The 24,083-nt window shown below is 45.6% G+C and overlaps 1 protein-coding gene across 1 annotated transcript in view; it reads right to left on the minus strand.

The window, feature by feature from the left end:
- Window positions 1-1,197: 1,197 nt before the first annotated feature.
- The window catches only part of PARD3B (par-3 family cell polarity regulator beta), a 972,625-nt gene continuing 949,739 nt past the window's right edge, over window positions 1,198-24,083 (minus strand). The window contains exon 23 of the mRNA XM_028510082.2: window positions 1,198-4,627. Coding sequence (XP_028365883.1) covers window positions 4,270-4,627 — 358 coding nt within the window. The 3' untranslated portion in view covers window positions 1,198-4,269. The remainder of the gene's footprint in view (window positions 4,628-24,083) is intronic.

Here is a 24,083-nt window from a genome sequence, read left to right on the forward strand (position 1 = left end):
TATAACAACATCCAAAATGTTTTTTTTGTAGTACAAATGGAATCATCTTAAAAAGTCTGTAAAGAATTTATTCTCTACCCCCATATGCCAAAATGTGATTCACATAATTTATATTCAGAACGTAGGAACAGACTTGGTATCACATAAGCACGGGAAAACACTAGAAAAAGTGACGGTATCAACAGCAGGTTTTGTTTCTATGTTCCAGTAGTAAACAGCACTGCAGTCAGCACAGACGGAGCAGAGCACGCTCAAGGGCCGAGCCGGGAGCCGGTCTGGGGTGAGCTGGCTCCCTACCCCGCTTGGTGGTTCGGCCCAGTCAGGCTGTGCGATTCTATTACCATTTAAGGACAGGAGGGAGAAAGGGTTTCACTTACACGTCGCCGCTGCATGTGACATCCTAAGCGTGTTTCAGAGACCTAACTTTCACTCTCCTTTTATCAGACAGGTGACTTCATCGGGGTAGCTTATGAAGGATCCTCTTCGCGCTCTCATGGCGGCACCATTCCTTCCTAAGTCACGTGAACGGGCGTGCAGAGAACACTACTGCGGGCTGTTTCTGAGCCCAACTCCCGCCTGCCTCATTGTACTCAATCGGGGCTTTCTGCTGCTCACGGGCTCAGAGAGCAGTAGGGCGCCTCCCTGATTCAGCACCGGTTTGAAGGTCGATCACTGTGGATTTTGGAGTTTAATGCTGATGGGAATTTTACAGACACACACTCCTCTGCACACCACACTCTCCAGATCTCTGTCTCCCCCTGAAGTGCTAAGATGATTCTCCAAAGAGAACAAGTGGGGTGGTTACAGGTTAGGAGAATAAACACCCTTAAAGGCTTGATCTCTATGCGTACCCACTCGTGACAACTCCACAAGGTGCCTGGTAGATTTCCCTCAGAAAATGGGTTAAGTGAGAGAAGATCACGATGAATCTTTGGAAGGGATGATGAGTCACGTTTTAATTTTATTTAGTTGGTGGCAAAAATAAGGCTCCAGTGAACGAACCCTCGAATCTCCTCTATCAGGTAGTAGCAAGGTTAGTGCTGCCAGGTGACCAGGGGTCTGTGGGTCTCACCAAGCTCTCGATGACAAGATCTTTGCTCCGGGCTGTCTTGGGGGGTGGAGGGGGGGGGCGGGGGGGAGGGGGGAGGTGAATGCATACAGACCTAAAAATAAAATCTAAGAATAATGATGTTTTCCCAATGTTTGTTACTCAACTGTGATTTAAATAAACGCTCTTGTCTTGGAGCTTGTCTTGCATCCACTGATCTGATGCAGTGGAGGAGCAACTGCTGTGCCGAGAGTGATACCGCCACAGCCCAGGGACACAACTGGCTAATGAGATATTGTGTTTCCCTCCCTTGCAGAGGAATAAGTTCTTCTGCAAATAAAAGTTTGCAGTGGTGTTCTCGCTTTCACCTCTCTACTCCTGTAAGAAGGGACCAAAACAGAAGCCTTTAAAATATCTAGTGACTTAGGCCAAAACATCATTGCAAAGCTTAGATGACCCTGTGGTCATATCACGGGCCAGGTGGTGTATGTCAGTGGATCTCAGCTCCCTGCGCACCTGCTCCTGGGAGGGTTCTGAGCTATGCGGAGATATCTGATTGAGTTTTTCCAAGGCCATAAATAAACCTGGAACTATTTCCTGCAACTGGGTACCTACTGATTATAGCCTGGTCTTCTAAATACTCGAAACAACCTGTTCTCTTAAACTCTGGAAAGAGTTCTGCAACTTCTGGGTGGTGACCATTGGGGCGTTGGTCCAAAGGCATTTATAAAGCTTATATTCAAGCTGTTCTTAATTGTTGCTTGCCTCGATGGAATCTGTCATACATATAATGGTAGGTTCTTTTGGGCAAGGTCAATGGGGCACACGTTATACTTCAAGCAAAAGAGAAAACCGCTACAACCGTTTTGTGGTCCTCTTTAATAGTGCCTTCTCATCACTGGCTGCCCCTCAGAATTAGCAGCTGCTGCGCTGTGCATACGCCACGAAACCACACTTGGGGCAGCCCGCCCTGAGCCTGCCTGCAGGAGATGCTGTGCTCGCAAGGTGGCAGCGTGGAGAAAATAGGGGCATTCTTCCTACAAAGGCCACCACTCCCCAGGAAGCCTTGGCCTTAATCCAGAAGCAGCCTTCTGGCTTGGTTATGTCCAAGACATTTGGTTAGACTCCGGGCCACCATGAAGAGCTGACTCTCAGAATGCTTCTGAACAGGTCAGATGTCCCCACATGACCACTGTCTTCTTTTCTTATTTTGGTGGAGGGGAAGGCAGCTTTCAGCACGTTGACCTGGAAACCCTGCAGCTCACCTGCACTTCACCTCTAGGTGAGCAGGGCCGGAGGTCCTCGGCCTCTTCGCACAAATTGTGAACAACCTGGAGGTGCCTGGCTGGAGAGAGATGACAGAGGGCAGAACCGGCTTGACAGTCTATTTTCAAGAGGGCCACAAGTAAGTTGTAGTTTAGAAAATGATACCTCTTCAAGTCCGGGAAATAACACCATTTAAGTCTCAAACCAGCAGCTGCATTACTCTTGGTAACAGAACTGTATTTTAAATTAAGAAAAATAAAACTAAACAGGGCTAGATGGATCTCGATATATTTAATCACACTATGGTTTATTAAATCCTATCAGCCAGAGGTATTCTAATGTTGGCCAAAATACCTCTAAATTGAACTCAAGGTGTTTTTATTTGGAGGGGGGAATAAAGAAGGAACGTGAAAAGGCTTAAAGTAGGTTGAGAATCGCTGAAAAATTCAAACTGCTATCCCCAGGTTTTGCTGTTTTTCATTCTTTGTCTGCATTCTCATTTGGGTCAGGTTATAAGTTTTAGGTGTTCTGTTGAAAGAAAAAGAAAAATAGCTGCGAAGCTCAAAAGAAATTGTGATGGGTTTCGGAGGGTGGGGTTTCAGCTTTTCAAAACCACACACCTTCATTCCCTAGCTGGACACCCTGGCCTTCCGCTCGCCCTGACTTTTGTTAATGAAATGTAGCAGATACAGAATGATCTAGTTTTCTGTGTCTTCTCCCTTCCTGTCCCTTCTGCTTTCTTTTTTCCTTTATTATTCCCTTTTGCTCATCAAACTTTCCAGAAAGCATTTTTATCTTTCATTCTCATTACTGGTAATCACATACCTTCACACACATGCACACACATGCGCGCACGCACACACACACACACACACACACACACCCCATCAGTCACCACCATCTACTACCTGCTGGTAATCAACCTCCAAAGGTCACAGTCAGCCCCTCCCTGTCCCTGGGGTACAGATGGCACTGTTTGGCACTGAGTCTGGAATTGGCACCTCCAGGGCATCGCTTCCTGTGCGGCCTGGTCAGGAAGGGCCCTCTTTCTCTCAAGCATGTTTTAGTCCTGCACCCTGAAGTGGGAGGCCGAGAGCAGAGGCCTCGGCTACCGTGATTGTGGGCAGGAGATGTGGGGAAGACTGAGACCCCCATGTCCATGCTACGGTGCCTGGGGCATGGGAGGGAGGATGGTGGGGGGTGGGGTTCAGCCCTCTTCACCTGATCACCTCGGTCCTTGGAATAGATTCCTTCTGGAAGTTCTGACTAGCTTCGCACGTTCTCCCAGGACACTAATACTGCATTTGCATCTGAATTTTATATAAAACGTGAGGAAGCGTGAAACACTTATACCAAATGAATGGTACAAGGAACCTGAGAAATTCTACAAATAAACAATTGCAGTCTTCCTCTGGGTAGAAAACATTTCAAGATCACAAGTCGTGCTTGCTGTTTTTTTCTCGTTGAAAAAAAATCACTCACTTAAGATGCCCATATTTGCAGCCACTCTTCAGACTTAACAATAGGGGGGGGTGAAGGTCGGCTCTGAAGGAATGACGATCCATGGCAGAGCTGCCTCCACGCTGCCAATTCTGTGGGCTGTGCGCACGCACAGGTTCTCTGGCCGGGGGGCACCGCACAGTACATCTCCTTTGTTATTTGCCTGTTCAAATGCCACTCTCACTGAATTGAACCGCTCTAAGAGTACTTCAGATATCAGGCAGTGTCCTTTTTATGGCCCCATCCATCCTCTTTCTCCTGATGTGTCCCCTCCAAACTCCTGTCCTTTCGTTTCCCCTCTAATTAGCAGTCAGGTGTTACAAACTCAGGAAAAAACAGAACAAAACAACCCAACCTAATCTGTACCGATGAGAGTCTTAACAGGAAGAAGGCCTTAAGGAAGGTGATGTTAGATGTCTTCCTTCCTGGGCTGCGTTGAGCTTGGTGGTGTCCAGCTACACGGCTGCGGTCATGGGGTTCTTCTGCCGGGGATCCGGGGTGCGGTAGGGGTACTGGTCTGGGCTGCCCCCTCGGGGCCCTGGTCTGCCCATTTCCTGATAGCCCGGCACTCGGTGGTGCTGAGGGGGCGAAGGCGGAACGTCTTGTCGGAAGGGTCCTTTGTACTGGGGGGCCGGAGGGGGTGGGTAGTACTGGGGATACCGGAGATCCGCTGCCCTCAGATCCGGGGCGCGGGGGTAGCCCCCTTTGGGGGGATGCACAGGGTGAGCCCCTGGGTAATATGGGAGCTCCCTCTCCTTGTAGAGCCCTCGAGGCACTGCCGTCAGGTAGTCTACAGGATCGGCGGGTCCTCCCCTGGAAAGAGAAGAACAGACACGTATCAATGGCCGCTGAGCCGGCTGCACAGCTGAGGACCGCACCCCTGTCTTCCAAGCCAAGCAACAATGAAAAACAGCCTGAACGGAAGCTTCGTACATGCCTGTGTGCCAACCCTCCAAATGCCACCACCCAGAGGTTCCGGCAGTTTTCCTCAGCATTCAGAACAGGTCGGTGCGGCCAACGGGACATACACAGAAGTGACATGTGCCCTTAAAAAGAAGAGAGAAAACCTTCTTCTTCCCTCCTCTCCTTCCTGGTGGCCATTGGAGTGTCCACGTTAGCCCACAGGGAGAAAGCCACACGCTGAGGAAGGCAGAGCAGCAGAAGGCAAGGGCCAGTGTCCTTGACACCACGGTGCCACCCTATCAGCCAGGACTGCTTACACTCAGACCGGTACATGAGAGAGAACTAGGCTGCTGCGTTGTGCATGCCTGCTTGTGCTGGCCTTTATTATAGTAGCCAAACTAGTGTCCTCAGCAAGGCAGAGTCTGACTCTCTCAAGGCTGCGATCATTCCACCCCCTCCCTTCTCTGCCTCTCTGAAGACGGTCCAGCATATAAAAGTAGAAATGTATAGATTATTCAGGGCCCTCAGTTCTCATGGATTACACTCCCTTCTCACCTAGGTCTGTGGGTGCTCTTTACATGGCTCCCAGTCTGGGTCTAACTCACTCTTTTGTCTTCTGTCATGTCCCTGTGTGGATTAGTTCCCCTCTACAGTTCCTAGAAAAAGTCCTAACCCAGAGCTGGGCATCATCCACCTAGAACTTAGATAGAAAGCAATTCCCCTGCGAAGTCAAGAGGCGAGCCCAGGTGAGTAGCAGAGCGGGAGAAGCCAAACCAGCTGTGCGTTACACAGTGTGACCAACAGGCACACAGAAGGGCCCGGGGCATGAATAAACACTAACAGAGAGCGACCCCGTCTAGATCTTTCTGCTAAGACAACAAGCATCTTCCGATCCATTTGCCATAACAGAAGCAATAGGTCTCCAAACCATGTACAGATGACTGCATCTTATCTTGCCCGGGGTTAAACAGATGAGTTCTATTTGCAGCTCTTAAAATCCCATAAACCTTCTGTGCACATGCATACCACCACCACCCCCAGATCCTTCCCACTTTTTACTCCTCCCCTCCCTTTATTATTTTCTTAAAGGAAAACAGCAACAATCATAATTAGTGCAAAGCTCTCCAATGTCAGGATACACACTGGGAGACCACTTGAGAGAAATGACAAGGCTGTAAGGACAGACTGTCTGTGGTTAATCAGACACTGCCAATGAGGGTCAAAATCACCCTGTAATCTGCAGAGTTTGATGTTAAAACAGCTGGGTAAGTTCCCCAAATCGATGAAGGTCTGACAGGCTCCAAGCTCCGAGCGTGTGGGAAGCAGCACGTGGGCACATTTATAAAGATGAACAATGGAAGTCTCTCTCTACTTCTTTATGTCTTCATTTGGCTGCGTGTAATAATGAAAGATAGGTCCTCGAGCTTGGGGTAATTTAGTCAGCGAGAGTTTTCAGATAAAAAAATTAAATTGTTTACGTACAAGTTATTACAGCCTCAGCCGCTATTATTCAGTGCAGTGTGCTTTGCTCTATTTTAAATTGCCCATGACAAATCGAGCACAAATGCATAATCTGTCACTCTAGCCAGGGGAAATTAAGGATCAGGATTTCATCTCCCCTTTCCCTTCAAATTTTATTTTTGATTTAGGAAACTTCCAGCATTCCTTATATATTTTTTTACCATAAAATATCTGAAGCCCCCTCGCCTTCCCCCCCAACGCTCAATTCTATTTTCTTTGGTTCGTGTTAGAGATTTCCGAAATGCTTAAGAAGAAAAAAAAAAATCCTTAACCTGTGCTTTCTCTCAAAATCTACTGGAGATATTTCTCTGCGTGAAGTGAAACATGTGGTTTTTCTGCTCTCATTTTAAGCCCTTGGGATAAATCACTGACATTTGCAACACACAAACATTATCTGCTTTAAAATGAACACACAGCCTGTGCTCCCTGCGGACCCTCTTAGCCTGGATGTTTCCTGTTTAAAATGGAAAGAGAGAAAGGAGGAATTCCAGGCCTTGGACTTTTAGGGTCCTGTTCTCTCCCTGGAGGTTTCTCCGTCTTTTAAAACAGAACATTATAAAAGACAGGCACGCCTTTTTCTTTTCTTTTTTTTTGAGAGAGAGAAAACCCAGATCAAGTGGTGACGGGGCAGAAGCCACCCTAAGAGCCACCACGACAGCGCACGTGGGGAGAGTCGCTATCTCTTCTCCCACACCTCGCCCCGGCGACTCCTCCACCTCCCAGGGCGAGGGCCGGGAGGGCTGCCCTGGGCAGATGGGGCCGAACTCGAGACAGTTCTGTGGTCCCATGTTGCTTCCTCGGAGGGGAGATTTCACGGCTGGGAGCTTGCTTACATGTGGCGGAACCAAGTAAGGTAGCTGTTCTTTGTCAAGCAATGAAATCATGGAAATCGTCTCACTCTGTAGAACTCATCAAAAACAGTTATCGTTTTTAATATTTCAGGGAGAAGAAAAACAATGAGCTGGCCTATAAAAACACTGTTTAAGGTTCAAAGAGTGCTAGAAGAATTTTTCTTTTTTTGATTGGGGAGGGGGAGTTACTGTTGTTTATAACTTTGCTCAAAATTAAGCATTTTCTGCAGACTTTTCCCAGAACATCTAAGTGCTTTTGAATACTGTACACACACACACACACACACACACACACACATTTAAAAGAATGAGTTTTAAATAAAAAAAAAAGCCCTCCTCATTAATTACAGAACTTGATAGGAAAAAGGAAGAACAGGGAGCTGAAACTTTAGCTTTGTTAATCTCGAGTTTCCCTAATCAAAGTTTCTTTATTTGGGTGAAATGTCCTATTGGTAGGACTGCATGGAAATCAGTCTACTCTGGGGCCCAAGAAACGCTTATCACGGTGACCGATGCTGCGTGTCTTGAGCCAACCCCAAGACGCCCAGGCCGCTTCCTCTGGAGACTCGGCTGCAAACAAGGATCCAGCCAGAAGAGGTATCAGAACTTCAAGACCCCTCATTTCTCGTGTGACCTCATGATTTTCATTTGCATGTGTTATTGCTTTTCTTCAAAACAATTTCCCGTCGAAAATCTCACCCAGAAACTATGTTTACTTAAGGAAAGAGAAACAAGCCTCTATTTGCTTTCTTTATAATATAACTCCTTGAGGAAGCTGTCATGAAAACATCTATATTTTTTAAATTTCACTTATTTTTTCATGTTTTTCACTGTTTATTTTTTATTGTGGTTTTGAGAAGGCTCATTTTTGAGGCCGAAAGGATTCAGATTTTGCTTGGAAAACTCACAGGAACGATCTCAGACACACAGTTTCCAATCTCATAGCTGCATGAAATAATGAATGTTAACCTCTAGGTCTAAACATGAGAAAGCTGTATGACACTGACATGTGAAGAAACAATAAGGATCACTTTCTTTATATGAGGCTTTCCTCTTTTTGCAATTTTGGTATCTCACTGTTTTTCATTAAACAAAAAAAGGGGAGCTGAAAATCAGAGGCTAAGCGGGTCAGCCAGCCAGCCCCTGGGTATCAGTAGTCTTTGTTCTATGGAAGGATGGAAGGCATGCTCCTACATTGGCTCAGACAATCCTATATGGGAAAAGGCTCAGTACTGGATGAAATGGGTCACTGAAAAATCTTGAGCTGGGAATGAGGGGGCCATGCTCACTATACTGACTGGAATAGATGAAGGAGAATGAGCAATTTTGAATGGTCCCTTCTGTCCCTGCATTTCCCCTTATCTCCCCCGCCCCCCGCAATTGCACAGAAAATCTCTTTCTCCCGCACTCACTACAGTCAGTCATTCTCACCCCATCTGTCTTCTGCCCTGCCTGGCGGCTAGTTTATCTACTGCATGGAGAGCAAGCATCCTGAAGGAAGGAACTGAGCCTCAAATATCCAGTGAGCTCCCTCAGAGCTTAGCACAGAGCTTCGTACCTCACAGGTGCTACATAGATGTATATTGAATTGACTCAAGGGAGCTTAAAGTAAAGAGAAAATCCACAAACAGACCCAATAACCATAGAGGGTCAGATGCAGGGGGTAGAAGTTGGTGGGCAGTTAGCAGAATAAAAGGAGAGAGTGGACTCTCATTGAGATCCAGAGACTACAGTGGCTGAGGTAAGACTACTCTCTCATTTTTAGAAAAGGAGGGATGGAGAGGGGGGTAAGGGCCAAAAAAGGGGTTGGACTGAGTCCAACACAGACTGACTATAAACACTATCAGGGCACAGAGTATTATAAGAGGTCTGTGCAGAAAAAGTCCAGCCATTGTTAACATAATGAGAATGGTTCAAGTGACATTGATGTAACCAGGTGGCCAAGGAGAGCGGACTGGAATGCAGATGCATGAACAATGACAACCTCACTGTATTAGCCAGTGCAGGTGGTACATGCCATGGAGCGAGCATGTATACTGTGTGGCTGTTGTATTCAAAATGACTGAGCAAGTAAAGCAATGAGTCTGCATCATATTTTATGTTAACTTGAACATTCCTCCATGCAAACTATTCGGATGATTCAGAAAGCCTCACAGGTATGGGCAACTGGTGATTGGCAGTTTCATCGCAGCAATACTTCTGCTCATGTACCACGTCTGGTGCAGAGCTGTTTGGTGAAACATCAAATCGCCCAGGTGACTCAGCCCTCCTACAGCCCAAATTTGGCACTCTGTGACTTCTGGCTTTTCCCAAAGTAAAATCTCCTTTGAAAGGGAAGAGATTTCAGACCATCAATGAGATTCAGAAAAATATAATGGAGCAGCTGATAGCTGCTGGGAGAACTGTGTAAGGTCCCAAGGTGCCTACTTTGAAGGGAACTGAGGTGTCGTTGTCCTATGTACAATGTTTGTTGTATCTTCTTTAAGAAATATCCCCATTTTTCATATTACATGGCTGGATACCTACTGGACAGATCTTGTATATGTCTTATTTGCCAAGAAGAAAAGTATATTGTCTTATCTCTGTTGTCTTACTTGGTATGTGAAACATAGTAGGTGCTTAATACAGCCCGGACTTGAATTTAATTGCCTTGACTTACCAATGAGGTTAATATGACTAAGTGGTACAGGTTCAGTGTATTTACTCAAGAATCATTTAAGGACTGTTTCTGTTATGGTCCAGCAAGGAAATTTTCCTTGTTTCTGTCATAACATAACCATCTAGGGACATCTTAACATATGCATTTAAAAACACAGTATACGTGGTCTCAAACAGAAGGTCTCAGGGAGACAACGCCGAAGGTGAAAACCAGGTACAATCACCACAGTTGCAAGTACCTGAGCTTGAGGACTGATAAATGCCAATCAGAGGTAAAGGGGAGGTCCACTTCCCTTCTGTCACAGAGCTTCCCAACTCTTGCTCCACCAAACGCACACGGTGGGTGACTCACGCAGACCACCCATGCACGGCAGAGTCAGAGGCTCGGGTTATTTAAAGTGCTCTGCCTCCGGTGGTAACTGAATGTCCTTCCCTCCCACTCAAAACAAACAAAACAAAACAAAACAAAACAAAACTCACAAGGAGAGTCAAGTGAGTGGGGGCAACATCATGAAGGGAGAATACTTGAATTTGCTATAGCATATTAAAAGAAATGATTGTCAACCCTTCCTCTTCAAGGATCAGTGACACATCTTTGCAATAAACAGCTGATCACGATCACCTGTGCGCATGGAGCCCGAGTTCCAGAACCACGGCTTCATCCATGCAGGGAGCTCCCTTCAGGAGGGAGGAGAGGTGAAGGTGAACAACGGGAAAAAACAACTAAGCTGGAGCCAGGGGTAAAAATAAAATATGCAGCAAAAAGTGTGAAAGCCATAAGAAAAGCTTCCCCTCATAAAGAAAATTATTGTAGCAGGACCATTTTTGAGGAATATCTCCCACCACATTTCTTAGTCAAAGGACAGAACCCTGTTCCTTTTAATTTCTGTAAAATACTACACGTGCTAATAGCTGCCAAAACAAAGGCAATTTAACTTCCAAGGTAGCCTTCTTGGGTTTCCCTTTGTCGTAATAATTGACTGTGACCAAGTTCGGGGTTAAAATAAAAGGAAATAACATGATGTAACACCGCTGGTGCTGAGAGAGGTCCTTGCTCCCGTTGGCAGAGAGTCGACACCTGGCAGGGCTGCACTGCTGTCAAGTGCTCCATGTCCTGACGACTCAGTGCGGAGCTGATGCTGGTGCCTTCTCGGATTCTACGACAACTACGGTGAAGCTAAAGAAATGATCAGCACAGATAAATATACTTGTAGGTGCTTGAGTCCCCTAGGCTACGTGGCCAGAGATGCTTGCAGTCTGCGTTTGGAAATTCCTCCAGGGTCAGATTTCTAGCTACCAGGCTTTCCCCCTTCACCCAGGCATGGATGGGGTTGGCCGGGCTTAGCAGAGCCTTCTGCACTGTGGACTATGTAGCTATGATTTCTGCAGATTTCACAGAATCATGAAATATAATGATCACCTGACGGCCTATGTCACAGAGATGATTCCGGAAAGAAATCCCACTTTCATCACTCACGTCTCCCACAGCGTTACGACGACCGGACTCCTGCTCTTTGTGAAGAACTGGAGTGGGAAGAGATTTATCGGCAGATGCCTTTGGCCTTTGTTAATACCAAGGAAGTGTTTGCAAAGGAAATGAAAAAGGAAGGAGCATGACCGAGTGCTTGGAAGACATTTCTGAGACAGTTTAAGGCCGTTTCAGAATTTTGATCACCCATATTTAATTCCTCCTTTCATGTTTTGCAACAATGACCACAAACAAGAATTCAATTATTAACAAACTCCATGTGCAAGGAGGGCGGGATCCTAGATAACCTGGTAGCAGAGGTTATCTGGAAAACAGCCCTTAAGACAGGCGTTTCATTCTATCAGATGGTGGGAGGTATTCCCTAAAGATGGTCCTGCTAGAAAAATTTTCTTTATGAGGGGGAGTGAGATTTTTAAAGTGGGTAGTGAGGACAACTGAAAAGGGTAATATGAGCGCATGTATACAGAAGAAATCTTAGAAAGCCAGAACTGCTGTGAGTGCCCACAAAAAAGTCATGAAATCCATTGAGTGATGCCTGCATATAATTACCCCACGGTCTTTTTAACCCCAGGAGAGATTTTATTTAAAGAGAATAGTAACCAAAAGAAGAAATCACCATCACTTGTTAGGCCACTGAAGTTACCCCCCTCTCTCTCTTTCTCAACAGTAGTCCTAGAATTTTAATATCTAAACACCGAAGATTTTATCGAATTGTCATGCAAGAGACAACAGTTCAAGTTTAAGGTCAGACTTGGAGGGCCAACAGGTTCCAGAGTGTAGGGTCCTGAATTCTAAAGATGGTTTTGCCTGCCTCTTAGGAGAAACACTGTTCAGTTTTCTGCCCCAGGTCACTGCCTGGAGACAGGACATTCTAGGCGAAAAACACACTGTTCATTCAGGCTGTTTTCCCTGACCAATTTAGATTGATATTTATTTTTAGAGTCATGCATATAATTTTTGGATAAGGTATTCCTGTGTCTTATCCAAAGGAATTCAGGTATCGTATAGCTGCCATGCCTCTACCTGCCCCCATTGCTCTACCATTGATCTGTAACCCCTAGGCAAGAGGAGGATTTTGATGTCTCCTACCTATGGTATTAGATCATCAGAATCCCTCTTCACTAAAGCAAGTACCACAGTCAACAGGTCTTAAATATGTTCACCTGTGTGTGTGCGTGTGTGTGTGTGTGTGTGTGTATGTGGGAAAGGGCTTTCATATCACGATTTCATTAAGACCCGAGTGAAACTGGGCGCTGCATTTCTCTTACTCTGAAATTCAGAAGCACAGCTGTAAGTGTGGGGAAGAGCGCTACTACTCTAGCTGATGAGCTCGGGAGCAAACTTTGAAAGCTGAATTTAGAATTGCAGATTTGAAGGCTGCCAGGCGCAGCGGCTCTTTCCTGAGTGCCGACAGCGGGCCAGGTTCCCCCCTGAGCATTTTCCCCACGTCAGTGCGCTTGTTCCTCACAGTGGCACTGCGAGGTCCTATCATCATCCCTGGTCTGCAGACGAGGAAACGGAAAGACAGGAAGATTAAGTAACTTGATCAAGGTCACACAGGAAGTAGCAGGGCCCTGATTCAAGCCCACGCGGACTGAGCGGGAGGCCACATGCATGACCACTGAGCTGGGCCATGTTGCCTCTGATGTCTCTTCTTTGTCACCTGCTTGCAATGTGCCTCTTAGCAGCAGGTGAGGGGAGGACTAAGGAGTGTGATTTTTATTCAGTGGAAGTTGGAGCAGGAGATTGGCATGAATTACCTATGGGGATGGGTCCACGTGGAGGTTCCTTATAGGTACAGAATTAAACCATTCTCCCCAGACCTGCTGTTCCTCCAGGGGTCCCTTTGGAGGCTGACATCATCTACAGTCAGCCATTCTAGGAACCTAGGCTCCCTCTGTCCTCCCCACTGCAGCTAGACACTGGGCTCTAGGAAATGCTCTCTTACATATTCTTGGCTGTCCGTCCTCACAGAGAGGGATTCTGACTTTCCTCCAATCCCTTTTCAGCTGGGCTAGGGGTAGTATACCAGGGCTCACAGACAGGGAGGCAGAGATGGGGGCCAGCCTCACAAGAGGGCAGTTCAATAACCTGGAGCCGGCACACGCGAATCTGAAGGACGGTTGACATCTGCAACCGTGTAACTGTCAAGCCAGTCGTCACCAACTCTGAAGCCATTTCAAGCACATTGCACTTACTCTCAAATTAAAACATGGCACAATTTGTAAGGACAGGGGAGTTCAGCTTTCTTTCGAGGTCTGTGTGATCATTTACAATGTTTTGCATATGATGATACTCTCCAATTTAAATCCTGACAACTGGTAAGTTCTTTTGCTTGTGCCTGAATACCGGACTGGCCCCAAAATTTTTTCCTTTTTTTTCTTAACACCAGGTAATCTTTTCTTCCAAGTTTACTTAATGCATCTCATAAACCTCTGGGCTTACTTTCTGCTTTAAGAAATGAGAGTGCTAGTATCAGTGTTTAATTGATAAGGTAGTTGAAAGACCAGTGGACCAGGGACCAATGTGAAAATGAGTGCTACGTTCACTTTTGGGTAGGAAGGGTTTTGACACCGGCACCTCCAAACACCGACTTGATTTCATTGCCATGCAGGTGTCCTGTGGAAAGAACTTTCCTCACCCTTCTCTCACTAGTGACCTGAGCTTCTTGGTCCCACCCTCAATCGGAGGGGGCACGCTGAGGAGGTACAGTCTGGCGCCAGAGCTCTATTTGGGGTTAGTTTGCATTCTGATCATCGAGTCAGCCACAATCATGCTCACGTGTATTTTGGAGATTTCTGCTCTAACAATCTCCCTGACATCCAGCAGCAAGGCGATGGGCCCATTCCCCAGCTTCCACCACATACTAAATGAAAGCACTTGGGGCCTCCCTGTACTGCTTTGGCGTGCCACTGAAGCACCTAGTGCTAATGTTCACCGAAGTATGGAGGGCAGTTCCGGACTTCATCTCCTGTCTGTGCTCAGCAGGTTCCAAAGCCCTGGGCTGGTCCTGGTGGGCACACGACACTGCACTGTTGGTCCCCCTCAGTGCTTCTACCCAGAATCCCTCTCATTATTTGGCAGAATGCTTTGGAGCTAGCATCAGCCCAAAGGAGTCCATATAATATCACATTCTATTCATCTTTCACTTCTGCAGGTGCAATGGATTCCTAGCACAAAGGTTACTGAACTATAGTGAAAATGACTTTCAACAGCTGATAAAAGTTATTAAGAGGGTCTTGGGTGCTGATGATAGCACTGAGCTCCCCTGTCCTGCCTGGGTCTCTTCCTCCTGTGGCCACTCATTACATGGCTGGGGAAATCTGGTTATTAACATCATTACAAACCTTTTACTTTCATATCTCCTTTTATTGAAATTACAGCATCCTTTGTCCTTTCTCTTCCTGGTGTTGCATAGCCTGTCAGCCCAGCTTCTCCGGGTTCCATCCCTGCCTTTGATGCTGGTAAAATCCAGCAGCTAGCAAATCAAGGCTTATCACAGCCCAGACTGATTGGGCCGATGAAAGTGCTCTCATCATCACGTCTTCCTCCTCTTTCTGTCTCCAATGTTCTCGCACAGTTACTGGCCTGAGCCTTTGCACATCCCCCCCCCCCCCACCTCTACTTCCGTTAGCAAACTAATGTGTGGGGCCAGAGCCATTGATAAGTGCTTTTAAGAAAGGCTGAGCAAGACAAGCTTTCATTGTGAGTGAGCTCCTTCAGATGTTATTTCATCCTACATTTGTTCTCTAATTCCCTGATTTATTGATTTATTCCTTGAACAATTCAGAGAAAACTGAACATTCACCCTTGCTTCTGTTTCTTTGAGGGCCGCCCTGCTCACGGTCCTACTTGGTGCCGGTGTGTGTGTGCCAATAATGAGACACCTCCCTGTTTATCACCTGCATCCTCTTATCAGCAGGGCGGTAATCTCAGTTCTTAAAATCAGTCACGAAACGGAAGCTTTAGTAACTTAAATAAAAGCTTATTATAGAGAAGCAAATATTTACAAGTAGGAGGCATCTAATTTAAAGAAATTAATTAAAAGTAAATGCTGAGGTGATTTAAAACTAAGGAGCCATTACCAAATGAAACAATATTTACCATTTGCCCCAGACCAGCTCATTTTTGAACTTCAGGAGAAAGGGGATTCTTGGTTCTCCTCTAGGGCCCCAAGGTGCTCTCAAGGTTTTGGGTTCTGAGAGATCTCAGGGTGCACCTCTGTGTAGTGGGGATAGCATGGGACTCTGGGGCACTAGACTGGGCTTGAACTGAGCGAGGCACTTTGCGGAAATATGATCCAGGTGACTTAACTTTCCCTGGGCCTCAATGACCTCATCTGTAAAATGGGGATATTACTCCTGCCCTTTCTCCCCTTGTGGGGCTGTGATGGGAACTGACTGAGAAAGAGCAAACAATCAAGCAAAAAGACCAATCATACAAAAGTCCTCAATACTTGTTGAATTTGAAGTCACAATCATTTTTAAAAGAAATAAAACTGAATCTTTTGTACGGAGTTTAAGGTGATTGTGCAAAGACCTCGAATGAGCAAGTGAACCGATTGGCAGACAAATCTGAAATGCAGGACTGAGAGCTAGGGACCCTGTGCGTCCCAGTCCACATTAACATGGGCCAGTGCAGGAAGTCCTCTAACAGAGGCTGCGCTTGTAGGCCCCTCCCACATCCACTGTATATACAGGCTTACATGGTCTTTAAGCCATGGTCTATTTTTTTCCACTGGTTGCTGACATTTAAACATTGAGGGCTTTCACATAAAAACTCAGCTTTCCTGTTTTTCTCTAAGTGCAGGCCTTCCCACCCTTTAAGGCCGTACTCAGCGGGAGCTGCCCCCTCCTGCCTGCTTCTCTCCTTGATAGTTCCCACCTGCTCTATGGCTATTTGGGTTTGCAGGTCCTGCCGGGAGGGAGTAGGTCTCACCCTCTAGGTTTCTGCATCTTCAGGCTCCATTTACACCCTGCACTTAGAGGTGAATGGTATCCAAACTGCCCACCGTGAAGAGGGAAAGTGCCCCAGGAAGTAGACTACAGTTTCACCTGGCCCACCTTTAAATCTTTCAAAATAAAGTCTCCATCCATAGCTCTGCACTAGAGAGAGCTGCAGAATGGAGAAGGGACCCTGTCCCAGGGGGTTGTAGACAAGGCATTTCACTTTCCTCGGCCTTATCTTCAACTCTGTAAAATGAACAGGTTGCCCCAACGAGTCACAGGGGTTACGATTTCCTGACCCTTCCAGGAAACCACACAGGCTCCAGTCCAAGTTGACCTCGGGTCACATGGCTGCATTTCAGCCTGACCTCTGCAAGGCTGACCTGGCTGGACTTCTTTACTTATCTGTGCCTTGGTTTCTCCATCTGTAAAGTAATATGTGCTTTTCTTCTCGTAAGAGAGAATACAATGATACAGGTGAAAGGGTATTGGAGGAAAATTGGGGTAAAAAGAATCTAAGATCTTATATTACTTCTGTGGCTCAAAGGTTGCAATTATGAAGGGAAACTTGCCTTGCCTAATGGGATCTCTGGGTCAGACCTCGCACTCCCCACTGAAAGGCCTTATGCAGGTATTTTCCTGGCCAGCAAGGTGATATTGTGCACGTTCGGTCCAGCCCGGGCAGAGTGCTCCCAGACCTCAGTTCCGGGGCAGGCGTGCCCCACTTCAGGAAAACTGGACTGTAGTTCGCCTCCTTGCCCCACACCTTTTATGAAGAATGTATGTAGTTGACTGTTATCAGGTGGTTGAGCAATCTGACGAGGTGTGAACTAGCCTTTTAATTGTTTTCTTTACAACATACTTATCCCATGGCCACCCCAACATCCCATTGGAGAATTCTCTGCTTAGTGGATTAAGGGAGGTTTTAGTGAACTACAATGTTGTAAAACCAAAAGCTGAAAAATACTCCTTGGAGTTTTAGCAGTCATACAGTCATTTGTAAGTGTGCACCACGCTCAGTTGAGGTTAAAAAAAAAGTATCAACAACAGCAAAAATGGATTAAATTGTTAATTACTTTTATCTCTACCACTTAGAAAAATAATAACAAGGAGAATCAAGATGGAAAAAAAGCTAACTAAATTTAAATCCACTTGCTCTTGGTACTGTTTCCAGTCGAAAGACATAGCTTCAGGGAACATTTCGTTCTCAGAGATAGGTAATCAGAATTGCTATTAGAAGCCAAATACTTCCTTTAAAAATAATCCTCTTATCTTTCCTCTGTACTGGCGTTCTAAATCTGGATGGGTGAAACTCCTAGTGTTAACGTCGCCTAGAGGGCTATTTTACTTCTGGGTTGGTGGCAGTCCTAAATGAACCCCCAAATATCAAGCATCCACAAAAGGATATGCACCCCAATGTCTATCCTGAGGACCTTACCACTTAGCTGGGGAGACCAAGAAAGACACGGAAGACAGGAGACAGGGCTGTTATGGGCAAGGCTGAGTGCCAGGGGCTCCTGCGGCAGGAGAGGGCTCCAATGAGGGGGTGCCTGTGGGGAACCTTGAAGGAAGAGTGGGATACGGGCAAGCAGAGAGACCGGACGGTGAGAGATGATGACCCTATTATACACGAGGCAGTTAGTTGAAAGACTGCAGGATACTGGGTAGGAAGGCTCAGAGGCCAGGAAGGTGACCTTAGTGCCAAAACTTACTAGTCCCCAAGGCCATTTCTTCCTGATCCTTTAGTTCTGAATCAGATGCCCCTCTTATGAACTTACTAAATGCCAGTAATGTTCAAAAATTAAGTCATGATTGGTTTAAATTTATACGGTAAAATTATATAAAATCATGGAACATCTTTAATATAATGTAGATTTTATACTTGCGTAGGGAACAGCTCTGCCTCTGGAATCACTAACCACTGTATTTCATTACCTCTTTTCTCACATGTCCCCCAATAAATGAGTTTCATATGGTAAGGACTTCTCCTGAGTTCACTGTCGACTTCCCAGTGCCTGGCACGTGGCGGGCCCTTGAAATGATACTTACTAAATGAATGCTATCTGGAGAGTTTGGGCACTAAGGACTGCTAAATGGAATCCTCTTCTCTTTAAATTGAGTGGGACTTGCACTGGCTGACTGAGAAAAAAGCAATCTTCTCATTTGAGTTTCAGCCATGTGCCTTTCTCCCCATCAACTGGCATCTTTCCTGTTGCCTAGTGACTCAGCTCCCATCTCGGACACCAGCTCCGGGAAATGAGTCTCTGTTCCGATGGTCGGTGGTCAGCTCAGGGGCACTATGGTAAACGAGAGCCCTAGGCTTGGGGTCAAAACTCCTGGGTTCAAGTTCTGGCCCTGCTGCTCGATTTGAGAGAGTTAAATTTTCACATCCATTTTCTTCACTCAAAAGAGGGGATGATACGAAGCTCGTAGGGTGGTTGGGAGAAGGTCAAATTTAGAGATGTGTGGAAAAGCCCTCATTTATAAGATCCTATTCTCATTACCCCTCCCCTTTCTCTAGGCCTGAGGTTCTGCCCTACCCACTAAATCCTTCAAGGAAATGAAGTCCTGGCCCTGAATCTTAATGTCCCAAACTGGGTGCCTTCCTTCACGGCTGGCCCTCCTCTTCCTCTTCAGTCTTCCATAAGGTGCCCTCGCAGGCTCTGTTCTTCTCCGACTGTTGCGACCCTGGGTTTGTGTTCACACTGGCCTCGCCAGTGGACCTGTCCCATCTCCTTCTGTCGGGGCCCCTCCTGGTCGCCTTTTCTGCTTCCAGGTGTCTGCGTTTAGGTCTCAGCCAACTTTCAGCTGAGCAATACCGACTGTCCATCAATGCAGACCCTGCTGCAAACATTAAGAAGCGAGATGAAACAGCATGGGGGTTAGGAGCAAATAAGCCTTGGTTTCCATTGAATGGACCTGTGACTTTGGGAAGCTGCTCTTCTGTGTAACGTAGTCTCAGGCTCCTCACTGGTAAACTCGGGATAGTGATGGTTTTCTGCCTCCCTGTGTGGTTTGATCAGTTAGGGCTATGTTAGAATGTCTGTAAAGCACTTAGGCTAGTGCCTGGGCACGGTAAGTGATGGATAAAGATCGGCCATTGCTATTGTTATTATTTTTCTTCCTGCTCCAACCTTTTTCCTGGTTGTTTATTTGCTTATAAATAAGCAAATTCCTGATTGCTTATTCCTGATTCCATAATGTCTTACATGCTTTTCTCAGTCTTACAAATATTCAAATAAGTCCAGAGGCCTTTTTCTTCTCTAAAAATCTGCTTCCTCCAGATGGAAATGAGGCAAGTTATCACCACTTTCTCAACATTTATAGACTATGTTCATAAAAAAAAAAACCTGTACGAAATACACTAAAATGTACAGTCTCTCTTTGTGCAGTCTCGGTTATATTCTTTCTGACTAGTTGCTATTTATTAGCGTGCCCACACTGATGCCGCCTCCGGGGGAATCGCTGGAGGGTTGTTCACGTTCTCAGAGAGGCAGGCACAGCCGCATGCGCAGTAGACAGGGAGCCGTAGACGCACACATCCAAATGCAAAGGACGCTGGGAGGCAGCCAAAAGACCACGAAGCATGATCTCAAAAAAAGACATTATATCCCCCATCTCTAGTGTTTTGCTTTTATATCGAACTCTCTGGGTGAATGAAGCACGGGGCTGTATCCATTTGCGGAAGCATTCCTGAAGCCTGTGCGTCGGAGGGTGATCATTCCCAGGAACAGAAAGCAGTTTGGGTGCATTCGCCTGACGGATCATTGTTTAGGGGTCCGGCACTCATTCTGCCTTTTAGGTGTGTGACAAGAGCTTCACTTTTTTCCTTTATCCTTGATTTTATTTTTCTCCTTCCTGCCTTGTCATCAGAGTTGGGACAAGGGAAAGTTGCTGTTTTTTCTGCCTAGCACCTGTCCCCTCTTACCCTGCTGGTAGGTATTATCTTATCCTGGTGGTATCCTATCCTATTCTCCAGGGAGTCATCCCATGCCCACTCTCAGTTCTTGCCATCCTTGTCCACAGCTGAGCCACCAGCAGGATCAAGGTTATGGGGGAGTGACTCTACCCATGGCTCCAGAGGTGGCATGTGACCCAGGCCTGGCCATCAGAGCATCCCCGCCCTGCGCACAGTGTTTGTTTATGGTTCAGTACATAAGCCAATCACAGCGACCTGAGACAATTCGAGGACTTCTGTCAGACACGTTGACCTGAGAGGCTAAAAAGATAGGAGATAAGCCAGGTGCTGTGGGCACCCATCTCGGCCCCAGGTGGGAGAGTCTGCCTGAGAACGAAGCCCAGAGAGAAGTGAGCAGAGTCAAGAGATGGGAAGAGGGAAGCCAGCTAGCATTCTCCGAGTTCCTAGGTAGCTGAACCTGAAGATAAGTCTGCTTAATTTTCCAGGTATATTTGCCAGGAGATTTTTGTTCTGTAGGGCCTGTAGTGAAGTACCTGAATAATATACAGGGAGAACGATTATGCGCACCTACTCTTTGTGAGCGTACCTGATGGTATAAACACAAGTTCTACAGGATGACACTCAGACGGGGCAGCTGCCCATTCACTTCAGAAACCGCCCGGGGGGAGAAAAGCTCCACCACCGCTACATTGCCTCAGCTTGGCAGTTCCCAGCATCTCCAGGGGCACAGAGTGGAAAGCAAAGGCCTAGAGTACTTCTCTCTTTAAACTGCGATAGAGAGGCATGGAGTAGGGGTGCCCCATGAATGTCTGGTCCTTGACCAAATTCCTTTCGTCTTAGATGCCTGCACCTAAAACTAACTTTCAAAACTACATATGCAATTATGTTCATATATTTCCAAGAAAGTGAGTAATTCCAAACCCTCGTCCTCCAGCAATTATCCAATAGGTAACAACATTGAAGGTTTGCAAATAATTAGTAATGAGTGGCATAAATATAACACATGCCAGGACAACTCCTGCTTGCTTAGACCCAAGGGAGTAAATATAAAGGAAGACACTGAAAAGAAGATGACTTCTCATCATCTCTTTCAGCCTACTCCTCTCCTGTCCACCACGCACACACGCAGCCTTTGTTAGTTCCTCATCCCTGCCTGTGTCTCTGCTCACACACACCATTGGGGCTGGGGCTGGATCTGGAGCCACTTTGACAATGGAAGTCTGGAGAGCCTTACTTTTATGAGACTATTGGCTCATTCTACAGCATGGTGATTTCATACAAAGAATAATAAGGCTCATGATGTTTGTTTGAATGGCAAACAGATTCTTTCAGTGCCTAAGAACACGGAAACTTGTTTTTCAGGAGCAGCATGAGGCAGCCAGACTTACTTGGGTTCTCTCCCGTGCTTCTGAAAGTGTGGTAAGCATGGGCCAGGGCATCCCAGGGGTCTCAGGGAGTTGGAGTTTGCCAGGCACCAGGAAGGGACGGAGCAACTGAAGACTTCTCGAGAGCTCAAGCTCCACCATGACCTGACCTGGAAGTAAAGCCCAGGTAAAAATGGGCCTCTCTTTTCTTCTTATTTAAAATTGACTAAGGGATAATTTATGTGTAAGAAATGTGTCTGTCTGAAGTATTCAGTTCCATGAGCTTTTACAAATGTCCACAGCTGAGCCACCAGTAGGGTCAAGGTTATGGGTGGCTGTTCTTTTCACTTCGTTCAACTCCCCTTTTCCTTCACCAACTCTTAAACTAAACTGAGCATTGCACAGCTCCACAAAAGACACAAGGAAAATCCCACTTAAAAATGCCTAACTTGTCTGGAAAAACTCCAATCACTCATGTTCGATAAAAATTGTTGCATGCATTAAAAAAAATTAGGGTCTGGATGGATAACAAAAGTGAAAAATTTGAGTTTTAGAAATAATTCTCTGGGACCCATACACAAACTATTCAGAATTGAAACTTGGGAAAACATGCCAAGTCATCTCAGCGATTATGCACTGAGAAATGTTTTATGCATTTCTGTTCGCAGAAATCTTTTTTTTAAGTGACGGAAATACAACCTAAAAAGAATAGAACCAAAAAAGAATTTGCTTTCAATGAAAGAATTCTCACAACTCAATTAGAAAGCCAACCACATTTAATACAAGAAGGGTTTCCACTTAAATTCAATATGATTGAACGTAGAAAATTGTCCTTCCTGACACATGTACCATGTAATGTCTGGATATCCCCCTGTCCCCAGCTGCATATTCTTTCTTGTGTTTTTAAATTTTTTTAAAGTTATTGATTTGAGAGAGAGAGGAAAGGGTGGGGGAAGAGGGAGGGAGGGAGGGAGAGAGAGAGATTTGTTGTTGCACTTACTTGTGCATTCACTGGTTAATTCTTGATCAGGGATCGAACCTGCCATCTTGGTGTATCAGGATGATGCTCTAACCAGCTGAGCTACCCAGCCAGGACCTGTCCTTCCTGTGTCTTTGCCTTAACATTAAGTTGAATGCCTATTATGTGCTAGGTGCTATGTAAGGCTGAGGACACAGTGGTGGCAGGCAAGGTCCTGCCTTTGAAGAGCCTGTGGCCTCTGCTTTCTCTCTCTTAAGTCCACTCTTATTTTTACCCCACTTCTATTGGGTGTCTTGCTCTTTGCAAAGCATGGCCATAAGTGGGAAACTGGGGAAAGAGAGGGAACAGAAAAAGGGGAAGAGAAAAGTAGCACAGTAAATATTTTCCATTTGATGAAGACTAGCAATTCTATTTACTTTTCCCCATTTGTCATGGCTAGGGTTCATGGTAGAGAAAGATTCTAACAATCCATATCAATGAAAAACAAGAAACTAACACGAATAGCCCAGTCCCTGTGTGCTCACCTGAAACCCAGAACTCTGCCTCAGGAACTCTATCTATAGTCATGCACCATTCAGTCAACGGCACATCACACATACGACAGTGGTCCTGCAAGATTATAATGGAGCTGAAGAATTCCTATTGCCTAGTGACACTGTAGCCACTGCAATGTCACAGTGTATTGCTCATGTGTTTGTGGTAGTGCTGCTGTAAACAAATCTACTGCACTGCCTGCCAGTGTTATAAAGTATAACACACGCAATTACGGACAGTATATAATACTTGATCATGATAATAAATGACTCTGTTACTGGTTTATGCATTTGCTATAGTATTCTTTTAACTTAAATTTCAGAGTATGCTCTTTCTACTTATAAAAAAAGCTTGCTGTAAAGTAATATGCTGTATTAAACTGGCAGCAGCCTCATACATCTGTTTACTGCATCTCTTGATTGCATAATTTTTTCTTGTGCTTGATCAAATCTTGTGTTGTTTTGTACAGTAATGTGCTGTGCAGGCTTGTAGCCTAGGAGCTAGTCTACATCGTAGAGTCTAGGTGTGCAATAGGCTCCACCATCTAGGTTTGCGTAAGGGCACTGTATGATGTTTGCACAATGACAAAATTCATAATTGCCTAGAACGTCTCCCTGTCATTAAGGGGCACTTGACTGTACATTAGAAAAAGAGAAATCCACAGAGAGAAATTAAATTTAATGCCAATACAGGGAGGTGCCAGAAACTTCCAATAATTAAAGTATTTTTTACATGTCAGAAATTTGGTGAACAGGATAAATTATTTCTGATGGCCATGGTATTACTGTTCAGACATTGGACTAAACATAGACAGCATAACAGTCAACCACCAAATCTAAATCTGATCTATTCTAGTGCTGATTGTGAATTTTTTCAGTTAAGTGCCTTCTTCTTAAAAACACTAAGTAACATAAAATCTACAATCCAAGTATAACTGTGGTTTGCAAATAAATGAAAAGAAATTTTGAAGAACAAACTAGTGACTTCTTTGATTTTTCATGATGCAATGGCTCATTCAAATACTACCACTGGCTCTTTGAGACCTCTGATTTCTGTATCAGCAGCTTAGACTTGACTCCAAGGTACTGATGTGAGTCTTCTGGTC

The sequence above is a fragment of the Phyllostomus discolor genome, chromosome 4 (genome assembly GCF_004126475.2).
Source record: "Phyllostomus discolor isolate MPI-MPIP mPhyDis1 chromosome 4, mPhyDis1.pri.v3, whole genome shotgun sequence".
Lineage (NCBI taxonomy): Eukaryota > Metazoa > Chordata > Mammalia > Chiroptera > Phyllostomidae > Phyllostomus > Phyllostomus discolor.